Source organism: Rhinoraja longicauda, chromosome 2, assembly GCF_053455715.1.
Source record: "Rhinoraja longicauda isolate Sanriku21f chromosome 2, sRhiLon1.1, whole genome shotgun sequence".
Taxonomy (NCBI): domain Eukaryota; kingdom Metazoa; phylum Chordata; class Chondrichthyes; order Rajiformes; family Arhynchobatidae; genus Rhinoraja; species Rhinoraja longicauda.
In genome coordinates, this window is record NC_135954.1 from 92206029 (window position 1) to 92224147 (window position 18119).

An 18119-nucleotide genomic window follows, 5' to 3' on the forward strand; every position below is an offset into this window, starting at 1 on the left:
CCAGCACAGCTTTTGGGTGACTAAAGAAAGGATTATTTGGTAAGCAAATTTTCAGACCTAACACCAACTTATGGTCTCTTGGGCAGCCCTCCCATATGCCTCCGAGACCTGGACTACCTACAGCAAGCATCTCAAGATACTGAAAATACCACCCAATACTCTTTCCACAAAATTCTCTGTTCACTGGAAGGATGTCGACCAATGTCATGTCCACTCCCAGATCAATATTCTTAACATTGTCAGTTGGCTGCATTAAATATTCATATGCCAGATATCAAACTCCCAAAATAGACAGTATCGTTGGAGATCTGCTATGTGAAAAGATTACCAGGTAGATAAAGGAAAATATTCAAGGATGTGCTGAAAGCTGTCTTGAAAAAATATAGAATCTTCACTGACTCTTGGGAATCTTTGGCTCATGGTTGCTCAAAGTGGAGAAGCACTTGAGAACTTCTAACCTATGCAACAGGTGCACATGGAAGCACAATGTAAGGAACAGACCACTTCCTAAGCTATCTATTTGCCTGTCTTGTCAGGCCCCTTTCGCCCTATCTTTGTCCTCATTAGCCATCTCAGAACCCACAAACTGGAGTGGACGCAAGTCAACCCTAATTCACAGAATCATAGAAATGTACAGGGTGGGTGGAATCTAGAACTGGGATTACTGTTTCAAATGAAGAGTCACCTACTTAAAGTGAAGAGGAGCGGAATTTTCTTTTCTCAAAGGATTATGAATCTTTGGAATTTTCTTTGTGGAGAAATGTGGGTTGAATCATTGACAAAATTCAGGATCAAGATAGATTTTTGCTCTGTAGTAGAATATGGGTTATGGAGAACATGCAGTAAAATAAAACCGTGATCAGATTAACTATAATGGATGAATAAGCTTGAGTGGGTAAATAACCTACATTTCTAATTTCTTAAGTTCCTTTTAATGAACTCTGACTCTTATCTTATTTACCAATAACAGTGGAAAGATGAGGAGAGTTTGTCAAAGATTCAGCTATCATAATAATGCAAGAAGAGCTCAAAGAAACCTTTCGTAGTTTTCAAAATATTCTCCGCACACACTTTCCATTCTAGGCCACTTACTCGACCTTTTACATTTGATATAATTGACACAGCAATATTTTTGTTTCAAAATTTAAGCACAAAAAATAAATGGCACTTTATGGCTGAATTATTAAGTCTAATTTTTTCAGTGTGTACACATACACCGATGAACCAAAACATTATGACCACTGACAGGTGAAGTGAATAACATTGATTATCTTGTTACAATGGCACCTCTCAAGAGGTGGGATATATTAGGCAGTAAGTGAACAGTCAGTTCTTGAAGTTGATGTGTTGGATGCAGGAGAAATGGGCATGAGTAAAGACCTGAACGACTTTGACAAGGGCCAAATTGTTATGGCCAGACGACTGGGTCGGAGCATCTCTGAAATGGCAAGGCTTGTGGGGTCCTCCCGGTCAGCAGTGGTGAGCACCTACCGACTGGTCCGAGGAGGGACAAACCACAAACCGGCGACAAGGTGTTGGGCGCCCAAGGCTCATCGATGCGCGAGGGCAAGTGATGACACCAGGATGCACTGTGGGAAAACGACAAGCCGGTGGAGGGAGTGTGATGCTCTGGGCAATGTTCTGCTGGGAAACCCTGGCTCCGGCCATTCATGTGGACGTCAATTTGATACGTGTCACCTACCTAAACATAATTTCTGACCAGGTACACTCCTTCATGGCAATGGTATTCCCTGATGGCAGTGGCCTCTTTCAGCAGGATAATGCACCCTGCCACACTGCACACATTGTTCAGGAATGGTTTGAGGAACAAGATGAAGTGTTCACGGTGTTGCCCTGGCCTCGGAATTATCCAGATCTCAATCCGATTGAGCATCTGTGGGATGTGCTGGATCGACAAGTCCGATCCATGGCGGCTCCACCTCGCAACTTACAAGACTTGAAGGATCTGCTGCTAATGTTTAGGTGTCAGATACCACAGGACACCTTCAGGGGTCTTGTAGAGTCCGTGCCTCGGCGGGTCAGCACTGTTTTGGCGGCACACGGAGGACCAACATCATATTAGGCAGGTGGTCATAATGTTTTGGCTCATCAATGTATATAGATGTATTTAATATTGGGTCAGATCAAATGAAGGATGGATATAATGGGATGTGTGAGGACTTCCATACTTAAGTAAAAGTGGTATTCATCATTAATTCTTCGCTGAGGACACCATGGATAAATGGAAATCCTGATAGTTTAGTATAATAAAGTATTTTTTTGTTTTTTACCAATAAACATTTATTTCTGTTGTAGTATTGTTAAATAATAATAATAATATTTTTAGTCTTGCCAGTACTTTTCAAACGATGGCTTAAAAATGAGGAAGCAGAAGAAGGTCACTCTGTTATACTGCACTGTGAGCTTACTAAACCTGATGCCTCTGTGGAATGGAGAAAGGGACCCGAGGTACTTAAACCCGATGACAAGTATGAAATGAAACAGAAAGGCCACATTGTTGAATTACTAGTTCACAATCTGAAGCTGGAAGATACTGGGGAATATACTTGTGATTCTGGAGATCAACAGACCACTGCTTCCTTAACTATCAGAGGTAAATAATTAAAACTATTGCTCTTTTTAATTCAAACACAAATTACTTGCTTAATTGTCATGCAGAATTGACAAACACTTCTTCTTTGATACTTGCAACTAAGAGACATCAGTAAATAGATTAGGTATTCTAAACAAAAATAATCTTATTTTATTAACTCTGTCCAGGGAGGAAACAAAAAGATATATGCCCAAGAATATCCTTAGTAGTTCCCCAGTCACTGCCCTTAATTTCTGAGAAAATTGGGCAGAAAGCTTCCACCCAAGATTTTTTTTACCTTGTCATTCATGAAAAATGGATGTTGCTTGCCAATAATTGTCCATCACTATTTGGCACTAATCTAGATTTGGAGTCACATATATGCCAGACTAGATATGAGTGGTGCATTTCCATTGCTGAAGGACCCTTATGATCCAAATAGATTTTTATGACAATCTGGTAGCTTCCTGGTAATTGTTACTTGGAATGTGTTTTATTTTAATTCTATGCTTTTGATTTAAATATTCATGTTTAAATTCTCCTGTTGCCATGGTGGGGATTCAAATTGATGTCTCTGGATTAGTGGTTAAAATTATTTTTTTGCCTTTCAGTGATTTTGAAATTTGCAAGTATACAATAGATTGAAATTTGGTTGGATGCTCTATGCTAGTTGTGCCATATTCTGGTATAGGTATTGTGGAATATTTGTAGTAAACTGTTGTAGGGAGATCTCTTAATATACCCGCTATTTGTTATGCACTCACACATGTTGGGATGGACGGAATGCAAAAACATTTGTGCTCCAATTCAGGTTATCACACTTCAGGAAGAATGTGAAGATCTGGCAAAGAATAGGACGAAGAATTTCATTTACAAGGTTAAGCTAGAGAAAGTAGGTTTTTCTCCTTGAAGAATGTTGAAGAGATTTGATAGAGACTTATGAGCTATGATCGGTTTAGATAAGCTAGTTAGAAGCTGTTTCCATTATCAAATGTTCAAGGAACCAAAATAAATATTGAGCAAAAGATATGTGAAATTAAACTTTTTTAAAAACTCAGGTGAGTTACATAGAATTTACTGTTAATAAGCGTGTGAGAAATACAATCAATTGATGCTCTTGAATGGGATTTGAATAGATACTTGAGAAATAATCATCTGCGGGGAAAGGGCAGGGGATTGGAAGTGATGCGACTTTTATACTGTGAGCAGTACGGACTCAATGTGTTGAGTCACAATAATTCCATGATTCTAAATCAAGGGCAGATTCCTAATTCCATTTGTTGCAAAGCTCTGAATTGCTTGCTTTTCTGAGAGGGATTGTTGCTGCATATAAAAAATTGAGATTGTTCAGTTTGGAAGGGTTATTTGAAAAGTTATGAAAAATATAAATTTATTTTTGTTATACACCGTTGATCATAGTCTGGATCTCTAACAGCGCAGATTTATTTGCTTCCATACCAACTTTCAAGTCAAGTCGAATTTATTATCATATGCATAAGTATAATGAAATATACAGTACAATGAAAATTTTGCTTGCAGCAATATTTTAAGCACATAGACAGCACACAAAAACATCAATTATACATAAATTAATGCTATGTTCAGCCTCTCGCCACCAAATTATTCCTAAAAGACAATTGATTTGAGTTTTGTTCTGATTTTTTTCAGAGCCAGATGTAAAAATTATTGGTGGTTTGAAAAACTTTGAAGTTGTTGAAGGTGGAGATGCTTTGTTTGAATGTAAGCTATCCCATGACAATGCACGAGGAGTTCAGTGGATTTTGGAAGGAATTGAATTGCAGAGTAATGAAATGAATGAAATTTCGGTGAAGAATGGGAATATTCACACTCTTCTGTTGAGGAAAATCACACAAGATGACACTGGTACATTGATCTTTAAGGTTGGAAAGTACACGTCTTCAGCTCAGCTTAAAGTCAAAGGTAATAATAAAAAAAGATTCAATTTCAAGGAAATTGGAATTGTATTTTCCACATAATACATTTCCACATTTTTGAACACTGCTTCACTTCATTAGTCAAACATACATGGAAATTTTATATTTCAAATAATGTGGGCAAATCACATTACTGATTTTAAAATCTTCCCAGTGTCAGGTATGCACTGAACATCTTTAATGGTTGCAAACTACTTATTTCTATCTGAATATATAAACTGTAGCAGATAGCTCCCCATTGTGATTTTCTGGAGAATAGCATATTGAACCAGTTTAGTGTTTTTCTAATTATAAAGAGATAGCAGGCTGCTTTCGGAATATCTGACATTGGCAGCTTTAGAACAAAATGCAGTTTTTGGGAAGCATTCCAAAGTATATTTTATGATATAATAATATACATTTCCCTCCCAACATTTACACGTTGAGTTAATCTTTGTAGGGAGTGTGATTATGCAGGTTGGCAATGAAACAGTTCCTTCCGTCCAACTTGTCCATGCTGACCAAGATGCCTATCTACGCTAGACCCATTTGCCCGCAATTGTCTCATATTCTTGTAAAGCTTTACTGTCCATGCACTGTACCTATCCAAATGTCCTTTCAATGTTATTATTGTACTTGCCTTAATCACATCCTCTGGCAGCTTGCTCCATATACGTGCCAGTCTAACAATGAAAAGTTTCCCCTCAGGTTCCTATTAGATCTTTTTACTCTCATCTTAAACCTATGCCCTTAAGTCTTCTTAAGTAATCATGTAGATACTTGAATGCTGTGAGAGTCTTTGATTCTAGTATCTCATCAGGCTGTGCATTCCAATTCCAGCCATCCTTGGTGAGGTCCCCTTAACCTCGGCTCCAAGAAAAACAAAGCCAGCCTATTTAGTCTCTCCTCAAAAATGAAATACTCTATCCCTTCTGCGCACTCTCCAGTGCAAACACATACTTCCTATGGTGCAGCATAGGAAGTGCTATGAACCAGAATGGCGCATAGCACTCCAGCTGTTTCCCATTTATTATTTTATGAAGCTCTACAATACTTCCCTGCTATTATATTCTTTACCCCAATGATTTGGATGAGAACATAAATGGCAAGATTTGCAAATTATGCAAAAGATTCAAAAGTGGGTTGTATTGCAGATAATGAAGATAGATGTTAAAAAAATCAGCAGTATCTTGATCAGTTGGCCAAGTGTGCTGAAGAATGGTTGATGGAATTTAATACTGAGAAATGTGTGGTGATGCATTTTGGAAAGTCTAACATGGGCAGGACCTACACAGTGAATGGTAGGGGTTTGGAGAGTGTTGTAGAGCAGAGGGATCGAGGAGTACAGGTGCATGGTTCCTTGAAGGTGGCATCACGAGTAGATAGGGTGGGCAAAAGGGCTTTTGGAACCTTGGCCTTCATCAGTCAGAGCATTGAGTATAGAAGTTGGGATGTCATGTTGCAGTTATATAAGGCCGCATTTAGAGTATTGTGTTCAGTGCTGGGCACCATGTTACAGGAAAGATATTGTCAAGTTGGAAAGGGTACGAGAAGATTTACAAGGATGTTGCCAGGACTCGAGGGTCTGAGCTATAGGGCAGATTGAGCAGGCTGGGACGCTATTCCTTGAAGTGTAAGAGGATGAGGGGTGACCTTATAGATGTGTATAAAATCATAAGAGGAATAGATTGGGTAGATGCACAGATTCTCTTGCCCAGAGTAGGGCAAGAGGACATAGGTTTAAGGTGAAGGGGGAAGATTTAATAGGAATCTGAGGGGTAACTTTATCACTGAGGGGTAACTTTATGTGGATGTATGGAACAAGCTTCCAGAGGAGGTAGTTTGGGCTGGGACTATTTCAACGTTTAAGAAACAATTAGAGAGGAACATGGATAGAACAGGTTTCGATGGAGGCAGGTGTGACTAGTGTAGATGGGACATGTTGGTCAATGTGGGCAAGTTGGGCCAAAGGACCTATTTCCACGCTGTATGACTCTATGATTCTGAGCTAATGCAATTAACCAGTGTGCCCTCTTCACTACCTAACTAAAAAGCCAATATGGGGAGAAAAGATGAAATATGAAGGTAAGCTAGCCAATAATATAAAAGAGGATAGCAACAGTTTCTTCAGTTAAATAAAGAGTAAGAAAGAGACAAGAGTGGAAGTTGGGCCGCTGGAGAATGATGCAGGAGAAGTGTGATAATGGGGAATTAAGAAATGGCAGAGGAGTTGAATAACTTTTTTTACATCAGTCTTCACAGTGGAAGACATCTGTGCGAGAGAGATAGATCAGCCATGATTGAATGGCAGAGTAGACTTGATGGGCCGAATGGCCGAATTCTATTCCTATCACTTATGACCTTATGACCTTACTTACCTTGGCTGCCAGTTTCAGAGATCCTTGGACACATGCACCAATATTCCCCAGTTCCTCAATACTTCTTGGAGCCCTTCCATTCATTGTGTAATTGATACAAGCCCCATCAGAAATCATACAGGTAGTTTGCCAATACACAATAGGTACATTCCTAAGAAACCTCGTAATAGCAAAATTGCATGATTAAAACAATTGTGTCATTGGTGAAAAGCTTAGGTTATAGAGAGTAAACAAAGTTTTTTTTCTGCAGTAATTTCAAAAGGTGTTTTCCGTAGTTAAAAGTTTACTTTGTTGCCAGCTAAAAATATAAAGGCTATATAACATTGTTCAATAGAGTATCTTGCATAAATATAGGTAGAAGCAATTTTCAAAGTAACTCTAAAATGGCCTCAAATGGTGAAACTTGCAGCCTGTGTTCTTAAAGGACAATGGCGTCTGTTTAGTGTAGATCGAGTTTCTGATCAAAATCACTTTATGATCAATTCAGGCCACATAATACAAATGGTGTTCCCTAATTCATTGATCACATATTCAATGTATATTATGGAAGCACACGTTATAGCAGAACTATCTGTACATATTCCATTTTGAACTTATTCTGGAGGTAAATCACCCTCATTTTTCAAACTTTTACAATTTCATACCTATTTATAGGATCCCATTGGCCAGTAGAACTGTTTCACGGCACCAAAACTAAATGTAATACCTTTTCTAGGTAAATATCCTAGATTTGATGTATGCTAAATTTTAATTTACGCTGTACTGCAGAAGTTTTAGATATTCTCTCTGAATTATCATTGATTTTTTTTTCAGCTGCTCCAGCAACTTTCACTAAACAGCTTCAAAGTATGGAAGTGGATGAGAATGAAACAGCAACTTTGGTCTGTGAACTCTCACTATCCAATGTTCCAGTTATTTGGAAAAAAGGATTAACAACAATTGTTTCCAGTGACAAGTATGAAATAAAACAGGAAGGTTGTTTACATAAGTTATGCATTCACAACGTAACATCAAGCGACACGGGGGAATATACCTGTATTTCTGGAGATCATCAAACCACATCTTCCTTAACTGTGAAAGGTGAGTTAAACTTGCATTTTATAAAATTTCAATTCCATTTTTAGATCCCCATATTATAAGAGCTTCTAACAGCTCCTTTGTGTTCTGTTTCTAGTTCCAAATTTCAATATTCACAGTTATTTCAGATAACAGATTTAATTGTGGTAATCTGTTTGCTGTAAATGGTTATTATAGCAATTATGCTATCTTGCTTCCATGTTCTTATTGGTCAATAATTATTATTATGCCATGAATGATGTTTACCAATAAGATGAATTTGGATATTTTACTAACCAGTCCTTGGAAATGATTCATAGCAGAAATTAATAACTCTAGCTTTTATAAGATGGTGGGAAAGAGGTATGATGGGCTGAACCAATATGTCTACATTCCAAACATAAAATACTGCCATTGCTGCAAATCGAAAATATAAATAGGAAATGGTGAAAATACACTGCAGCTTAGGCAGCATATGTGCAGAGAAAACAGTTAGCATTTCAGGTAATAATCTTCCATCAAAACCATGGAAGACTAGATAAAAAAACAAGATTTATGTTGTTGAAAATGGGTTCAAGGGGTAGGAGGGACTCAAAAGGAAAGATCAAAAAGCAGCGATAAACTCATGAATAGCAATAAAAAACTATGAAGAGGATAATTGACAACTGTACTTGCCAGATGAGGAGAGGGAAAGAAACATGTATTCTGTAAACTATAATTTTGTGTTCTTTTTGTACAGTATCAGAAGTAAAAATTATTGAAGGCCTGAAGAATGTAACAGTATTTGCCAATGAAAATGCTGTGTTTGAATGCAAAGTTCATCCTGAAAGTTTTTCGGATGTACAGTGGTTGTTGGGTGACACTCCTTTGCAGCATAATGAAATGAATGAAATATCTGTTAAACATGGAAACATTCACACTTTGAAACTGAAGAGTGTTACTCAGGAGGACAGTGGTACAGTTGTGATTAAAGTTGGAAAACACAGTTCCTCTGCAGAACTTCTGGTAAAGGGTAAGAAAAAGGAACAGTACAAACTTCACCAGAGTTTATTAGAAAATAAGTCTTGACTGCAGATCTCAGTTACATGTTATCTATTGTTTGGATCTGCAGGTGCTTATTGGTTTACAATTTGGGTAGTGATATGTGTACACACATTTGCAATATGTGTTCTGTTGTGTGTATGGAAGTCTCACATGTAAAAACATATTGCGATATCAGTTAATGTACCACAACAATTACATCCCAACACTACTAAATTGTAACTCGCATAACTAGTAGATACTGAGGGAGACAAGGGAGGTGATTGCTGGTGCCTTGACAGTGTCCTCCTTAGCTAAAGGTGAGATCCCAGAAGAATGGAAAATAACATAACCAGTGCTGTTCCTTCATTTAAGAGGGGCAACAAGAAACCCCAGAGATGAAAAGACAGAAGTTGTGAGACAAAATGAATTTGTAATTTTGTAATTTACAAGGTTTGTAAGGTTACCGGATACTGGGATTCTAAGTTAAATGCCCTAATGTGTAGGAAGTAGATGAAAAATTGGGATAATATGGAACTAGTGTGAACAGGTGATCGATGGTTAGCGTGGACTTGGTAACCGAAGGGTGTATGCTACATCTCTAAACTAAACCAAATTAAGAAAATGACAAATATGATTGATAAGGGTATGGTGATGGATGTTGTCCACATGGACTTTATTCAGCATTTAACAATATTCCATATGGCAGGTTGGTAGAGAAGCTTAGGTCACATGAGATCCACAGTGAGGTGGAAAGTTGGACACAAAATTAGCTATTTTATAGAAGAAAAAGGAAAGTGGAGGGGCGTTTTTCTGACTGGAAATCTGTGATTAGTGGCAGGATCAGTGCTGGGGCATCTGCTGTTTGTAATATATTAAATTATTTGGATAAAAATATAGGTGATGTAATAGGTAAGTTTGCAGCCGACTCAAAAATTAGTGGAGTTGTGAATAGTGAGGAAGGCTGCCAAAGGAGAGAGCAGGATATTAAATCAATTGGAAATTTGAGCAGAGAAACGACAAATGAAGTTTAATCTGGACAAGTGTGAGCTAGTCCATTTTGAGAAGTCAAATGAAAAAGGAAAGCGTACAGTAAATGGCAGGAATCAAAAGAACATTGATTTACAGAGTGATCTTATGACATAAGTCCATAGCTTCCTGAAAGTGGCTACACAGGTGTGGTAAAGAAGGCAGAACATTGTATAAAAATTGACAAATCACATTGCAGCTATACAAACTTTGGTAGACCACATTTGGAATATGATATGCAGTTCTGGTCACAACATTATAGGAAAGATATAGAGGTTTTGGAGAGGGTGCAGAAGAAGTTCACCAGGTTGTTGCCTGGATTGGTGTGTATCAACTGTAAGGAGAGGTTGGACAAATTTCATCAATTTTCACTGGATCATTAGTGGCTGAGGTGTGACCTGTTAGGAATATACGGTTATGAGAGGCACAGTTGGGTAGTCTGAGTCTTTAACCCAGGGTGGAAATTTCAAATACTAGAGAAGATAGATTTAAGGAGATAGAGACTTTTACACAGAGGGTAGTAGGTGTGCCACCAAGGGAGGTGGTAGAAGCAGATATGATAGCAGTGTTTAACAATTGTTTAGACAGGCACATGAATAGGCAGAGCATAGAGAGATGTAGGCAAAGTGCATTTAGACGACATTAATTAAACTAGCATCATGATTAATGCAGACATAATGGGCAAATGGCCTGTTCATGTGCTTTACTATTCTATGTACTGTGTTCAACTAACATGGAAGATCCCTGAAGCAGTAGGTAGTAAAACTACTGTTCTGGGCTATTTAAGAAAGTGGTCAACTATTTGTAGCTTAGTTGCTGATTGATTTAAGCTATTGTTTAGAGTGTCCATATCTTGTTGCAGTTTGTGGGTGCAGTGGGTTGGAAGCAAGGACATTACCACCACTGGCTTCAGCAAAACCACGTTGCTTTCTGGCATGATTACTTTGGTTATCATTTCCTGAGTGTGCAGCATAATAGAGAGATTCAGGAGTGGAAACACAGATAAGGGGGATGTGCTAGAAAATGAAGAAGGAGAAGGTGGCCCTAGCAGAGGGCATCAGTTATGTTTAGGAAACAAATTGTCTGATTCATCTAAGCAAGATAATACAATCCACACTTCTGTGAGGAAATCCTCACTCCAATACCAGCACGCTCCAGCCACAGTTTGGCTAGTGGTTGTAAAGACTATGGTAAATTATCAACTTTTATAGGGAGGTCAGAACTGGAGATATCTACAACTTTTTATAGCGCATTATTGCAGCAGCAGTCACAAATCATCTCTACTCTGAGAAAGTACGATTTTTCTCATTCTATATTGAACACAGGAAGCAGCATTTTGCCAACATTATCTTCCCAATTCTGCAGACTGACATTTTTGCTTCAAAACTGATTCTACATCTTGACTCTTGACTTAGTTCTCACTATTGTATTAACAGAGTAATCAATTTCCTTTTTCTTTCTGCTTATCCTTCCAATTCTATTCCTACCAGAAAAGAAATTCTAAACATTGTAAAAGACATTGAGAGTCAAATGTTCATTGCATATGTCCTGATACAGAACAATGAAATTCTTACTTGCAGTAGCATAACAGATAGGTAAACACAGTCCTGTGTAAATACCATAATAAACAAAAAGCTTCAGTATGTGTGTGTGTGTGTGTGATATATATATATTTATAAACATAGCACAAAAAGTAAGGAAATTTGTGTTTGGTAGATTATTTCTTTGTTGTAACAATGCTATTGGCAATAAATCTTATACCATTGGAAAGCCTGTTTATTTCCCTTTTAAATGGTGCCACATTTGTAAGGAACATGCATTTGTGGGATGAGCAGCAGAGCTGAGTATATGGGTTGCGCCCATGAAAAATCTGCCAAATCTTCTCTGCCAATGCCAAAGAACTTATTCTGCTGTGGCTATTGACTCTTGTTTTGAGCTTCTGGTACCCCCAGGTGCTGACAATCAGGTGCCTGATTGGCACCTGACTGGCAGCATCTGTGAGCATGGGCCCTGCTACAGTGGTCAGTAGGTGTCTGCTCCAAGAATCGGCATGCCACGTTTGACTGATCTGGATAGGGCCCGTGCGATAGGGCAACTTCAAGCTGGTGTTCCGCAAAACCAAGTTGCGGCATTATTTGGAGTGAGCCCTAGTACCATCTCCAAAGTGAAGGCCAAGTTCCATATGACGGGGGATGTCAGAGACAGGCCGCGAAGTGGGCGTCCCAAGAAGACGACACCCGAAGAAGACCGTTTCCTCACCCTGTCAGCACTTAGGAACCGTAGGCTGTCTTCTACAGATTTGCAGTCAAGGTTTGCAGGACGATATGGCCGACGGCTCTCTGCCCAGACAATTCGGAACAGACTGCACGCAGCCGATCTCCGGTCTCATAGGGCTGCCAGGAGGCCTGCCATGACTGCCCTTCACCGTCAGGCCCGTTTGCGCTGGTGACGGCAACACGTGCACTGGAACCTGAACATGTGGAGGAACGTTATGTTCAGCGATGAGTCCAGATTCTGCCTACGGTAGTTGGATCATAGGGTCAAAGTGTGGAGAAGACGCGGAGAACGCTATGCTGATTGCTGCACCGATAGAGTAACATCTTTTGGTGGAGGCAGTGTGATGGTGTGGGGCGGCATCTCCCTCACTGGAAAAACGAGGCTTGTCATCATTGGAGGCAATCTCAATGTAGAGAGATATCGAGATGAGATTCTGCAACCAGTGGCAATCCCATATCTCCACAGTCTGGGACCGAACTCTATCCTCCAAGATGACAATGCTCGCCCCCACAGAGCAGGGTTTCTCAGAGACTACCTCCAGAATTTGGGAGTGGAGAGGATGGAATGGCCTGCCAGCAGACCTGACCTCAACCCCATTGAACACTTGTGGGATCAGCTTGGGCGTGCTGTTCGTGCCATAGTGACCAACACAACCACGTTGGCTGACTTGCGACAAATGCTGGTTGAAGAATGGGATGCCATCCCACAACAGTGTGTGACCAGGCTGGTGACCAGCATGAGGAGGAGGTGCCAGGCTGTTGTGGCTGTGTATGGTTCTTCCACACGCTACTGAGGCTCCTGTTTATTAAATGAATAAATTGTTAAATTGCCAATATGTCTTGTTTCTTCAGACTTCAATCATCCAATCCACCAAGCAACACTGAACAAGAGTCAATGGCAGAATAAGCTGTTTGGCATTGGCAGAGAAGATTTGGCAGATTTTTCATGGGCGCAACCCACATACTCAGCTCTGCTGCTCATCCCACAAATGCATGTTCCTTACAAATGTGGCACCATTTAAAAGGGAAATAAACAGGCTTTCGAACGGTATAAGATTTATTGCCAAGAAGCATTGTTACAACAAAGAAATAATCTACCAAACACAAATTTCCTTACTTTTTGTGCTATGTTTATATATATATTTTTTAAACAATAGTAGTGTAAGGACAAAAAAAATGCCCCCTGGTCTATGTAGTTCGGAGCTTATTTGGAGGTTGTAGTGTTTAATAGCCTGATGGTTATTGGGAAGAGGCTGCTCCTGAACCTGGATGTTGCAGTTTTCAGGAGGTAGCGACTACTGCAGATCACTTCGATGGCGGGGAGGTCAGTACCAGTGATGGACTGGGAGTCTACACTACTTTTTGCAATCTTTTTAATTCCTGGGTGTTTGAGTTGTCGAACCAGGCCCATGATGCAAGCAGTCAATATGCTCTCTACTTACTGTACAGCGATTGAAGTTCAAGTTAGTATTCATTGACATACCAAATCTCCTCAATCTTCTTAGAGACATTGAGGGGATTTCTTTATGATTGCATCAATGTGCTGGGTCCAGGACAGATCTTCAGAGATTGCATGCAAGGAGCAAGGTTGCTGTTTTGGCATCATTCGATCAGTCGATTGATCTTCCTATACTCTGACTCATTGCCATCTTTAATTCGTCCAACAATGGATTAGAAGATATTTTAACGAGTTTTATATTTTATTACTTGTGCTTTATGCCTGTTGATCTTAACGCAAATCATTGCTTCTCTGAACATTTTTTACAGAACACGTAAAAATTATTCGTGGACTTGAAAATGTCACTACAATCACACAAAACAATGTGAGATTTGAATGTGAGGTCTCTCAAGAAGATACTAAAAATGCCCAGTGGTGGTTAAATGGAAAGCTTCTTCAAAATATTGAGTACTGTGAAATTAAAATTAATGATAAGATACACATTTTGACAATGAGAAATGTCACACCAGATCATTCTGGAACTGTTATGTTCAAAGTTGGCCCTGAAAGTTCAACAGCCAAGCTGTTAGTGCAAAAGCCTAAAGGTATTTTCCTCACATATTGTACTTTCAATGATTATCATTCAAGGCAATGCTCCTAATAAACATTTCAGTGCATGGTGTAAGATAGTGGATTTGGTTTGTCAACAATTTTATCAAAAGCCAGCTATTAAACTTGCAACTTTTATGTGAAAATATTAGTGATGAAAGAAATAAACAACCATTCCCAAATGTCATTGTGTAAAAGTATAAAAACCTAAAAATTGCATTGTATAACATTGTTCTTTTAAGTGTTATGCGATGTTCCAGGATGACATTGTACTGATGAATAGTTTAAGATGAAATCTTGCCAGATGAAATCTTGCCAGGGCACTCACACGAAAATCTATGTTACCATTGTTTTTGTCAAGCATTCATGACATCATTCTTCCATATATATATACACAGTACTTCCATCGGTACTAACAAAAATTGCATGTCAAAGCTCCACACAACAACCCATCGTGAAATAGTCTCAATAGAACTACAAGTGTCTCACAATTTTTTAAACATGTTGATATCAGTAGACCTGACTGAGCAATTCCGTGCCCCCCTCCCATCCCAGTATGCACACAATTCTCCCACCATCTCCCAACCCCTAGCCACCCTGCACTATTGCCCTCCATTGCATGGTCATCTCCCATCACTGCATTGTCTACTTCCATTTTATCCCCCATCTTTTGCCTCACGCTGACCCCTTCCACCCTTATCCCTTCCTCTGCCTTTACATTTCACTCCTCCTCTTCTCCCCTATTGGAATCATTTTGCTTTTTTTTCACCTCTAGCATTTGTCACTTACTCTACCATCTGCCAATCAAAGCCCTTTCACCTGTATCTACATTTCACATGCCAAACTTTGCCCCACCTCCATATCTCTTTCCCAGCTTTTCTCCGACCCAACAAATCCTTCCACAGATGCTGCCTAACCCACTGAGTTCCTCCAGCACCTTGTGTTTTGCTCAAGATTATGTTGACTCTCAACTTTCTCCTCGCAGCATAATTTTCAATCAGTGCAGGAGATCAGTCATGTCTTCTAATTTGCTGTATATCTTTGCCTCAGAGAAGATACCTAGATTCTGTATTGGGAAGAAATGAATGCATGTACTTAGATTTCACCTGGGAGACGAGGGTTACCTCCTACCTCTGTGGCTGACCACACCAGTGTGCTCTGCAATCACCTTGTCCCACGTAGATACATCAAGAGCCACATGTAGCTGGATAGTAGAGGAAAGTGCTTAAGATATCCTGAAGAGGAGGTTTTGTTTCCTGCATTAATCTCGAGATATTCGCAGAACATTCTGCGTTTAGTGCTGGCAATTCAACATGCAGTGTCAGAGGAAGAGCAGTGTTATTGAAATATTTTGAAAATCTACTGCAAGCACTGCTTCCACCTCATTTATTCTATTATTCATGTCACAAAACTACATTTCAGAATGGCAGGCAGTAACTAGCAAGGCTCGCCGCTGGGACCGCAACTATTTACAATATACATTAATGACTTGGATGAAGGGATTAAAAGTACCATTAGCAAATTTGCAGATGATACAAAGCTGGGTGGTAGTGTGAACTGTGAGGAAGATGCTATGAGGTTGCAGGGTGACTTGGACAGGTTGTGTGAGTGGGTGGATGCATGGCAGATGCAGTTTAATGTGGATAAGTGTGAGGTTATCCACTTTGGTGGTAAGAATAGGAAGGCAATTATCTGAATGGTGTCAAGTTAGGAAAAGGGGACGTACAACGAGATCTGGGTGTCCTAGTGCATCAGTCACTGAAAGGAAGCATGCAGGTTCAGCCGGCAGTGAAGAAAGCCAATGGAATGTTGGCCTTCATAACAAGAGAAGTTGAGTATAGGAGCAAAGAGGTCCTTCTGCAGTTGTATAGGGCCCAAGTGAGACCGCACCTGGAGTACTGTGTGCAGTTTTGGTCTCCAAATTTGAGGAAGGATATTCTTGCTATTGAGGGCGTGCAGCGTAGGTTTACTAGGTTAATTCCCGGAATGGCGGGACTCATATGTTGAAAGACTGGAGCGACTAGGCTTGTATACACTGGAATTTAGTTGAGAGGAGATCTTATCAAAACGTATAAGATTATTAAGGGGTTGGACACGTTAGAGGCAGGAAACATGTTCCCAATGTTGTGGGAGTCCAGAACAAGGGGCCACAGTTTAAGAATAAGAGGTAGGCCATTTAGAACTGAGATGAGGAAAAACTTTTTCAGTCAGAGAGTTGTGAATCTGTGGAATTCTCTGCCTCAGAAGGCAGTGGAGGCCAATTCTCTGAATGCATTCAAGAGAGAGCTAGATAGAGCTCTTAAGGATAGCGGAGTCAGGGGGTATGGGGAGAAGGCAGGAACGGGGTACTGATTGAGAATGATCAGCCATGATCACATTGAATGGCGGTGCTGGCTCGAAGGGCCGAATGGCCTCCTCCTGCACCTATTGTCTATTGTCTATTAGTCAAACATAACTTTTCGTTCAGAAATCCAAGCTAACTTTGCTCAGTCCTATTACTTTTCTCTTAATTGTACTTTGTAATTGCATCTTTCATTATAGATTCCAATATTTTCCATACCAAAAGATTTTCCTTCTTTTCCTTTCTTAAAACTCAGTCACATTTGCTACTCTTCCGTCTTTTTTCCACTCTCAGGATATTATTAGCCTTTATGTAGAAATAAGGAGCTGCACATGTTGGTTTACAAAATAAGGCACAAAGAGCTGGAGTAACTCAGTGGCATCTCTGAAGATCATAGATAGGTGTCTTTCGGGTCGGGACCATAGAGGCTGAAGAAGAGCACCGGCCGAAATGTCACCCATCCATGTTTTCCAGACATGCTGGCTGACCTGCTGAGTTAGTCCAGATCTTTGTGTCTTATTATGTGCCTTTGTATGAAACAGGAATGTGTGGCATGTGATGCATTATATCTGCACAACAAAATCTGGATGAATCAGTTGGTATTTTCCAGGAATGTTATTCTTCACAAGTGTAAATATCTATAAGTTACATGGCCCTATTGTTTAATTTCTAGTTGTTTTCAAACAAAAACTCCAGGACATACAAGCAAAGGAAGAAAGTACAGTTTTTCTTCATTGTGAACTTTCTGAATGTGAAGTGCCTGTAACATGGAAGAAAGGCTCAGTAACAATCATACCTAGTAGGAAATATGAAGTGAAGCAACAAGGCCCGATGGCTGAATTGGTGATTTGTGACTTAACGCTGGAGGATGCTGGAGAATATACTTGTGAATCTGGAGATCAGCAGACGATCGCTTCCCTCAGAGTGGAAGGTAGAATAGATTCAAAAAATTGTGTCATTTAAGTATAACAAAATTCTGTTATCTGTTCATTCATTTCTTATTTCCTTTTGTACTCACATCATTGTGCAGTTGTCAGTTCACTTAAATGGGGAGGGTTTATTTATGCTTGTCATTGAGGGAGTGTAGTGGAGGTTCATCAAACGGATTCCTGGGATGGGGCTGCTATTGAGGAGATTGGAAAAAATAGAGAATATCTAACTGAAATGTATAAATTCTGACAAGGCTGTAAGACATTTATCATCCGTGTTCATGATTTGGCTGAGTAGACCAATAGTTAGGCCTGAAATGTAGAGGCATTCTTTGTCAGAGTTTGGTGAACTTGTACAATTCAATTCCACAGAAGGCTTCGGAGACTAAGTTACTGAATATATTTAAGAAATAAATAGGAATTTCTGTACACAAAAGGAATTGAGGGGTATGGCGAGAGCACATGAATGTGATATTGAGCTGGAGGCTTTGCTTTCATGTTTTATTATTTAGTTTA

General features: G+C 39.6%; 1 protein-coding gene across 1 annotated transcript in view; it reads left to right on the plus strand.

The window, feature by feature from the left end:
* The window catches only part of obscnb (obscurin, cytoskeletal calmodulin and titin-interacting RhoGEF b), a 368207-nt gene that overhangs the window by 181312 nt on the left and 168776 nt on the right, over positions 1 to 18119 (plus strand). Inside the window, exons 59-64 of the mRNA XM_078423526.1 lie at positions 2348 to 2614; positions 4262 to 4534; positions 7719 to 7985; positions 8701 to 8973; positions 14054 to 14329; positions 17348 to 17605. Of these exons, the coding sequence (XP_078279652.1) occupies positions 2348 to 2614; positions 4262 to 4534; positions 7719 to 7985; positions 8701 to 8973; positions 14054 to 14329; positions 17348 to 17605 (1614 nt within the window). The remainder of the gene's footprint in view (positions 1 to 2347; positions 2615 to 4261; positions 4535 to 7718; positions 7986 to 8700; positions 8974 to 14053; positions 14330 to 17347; positions 17606 to 18119) is intronic.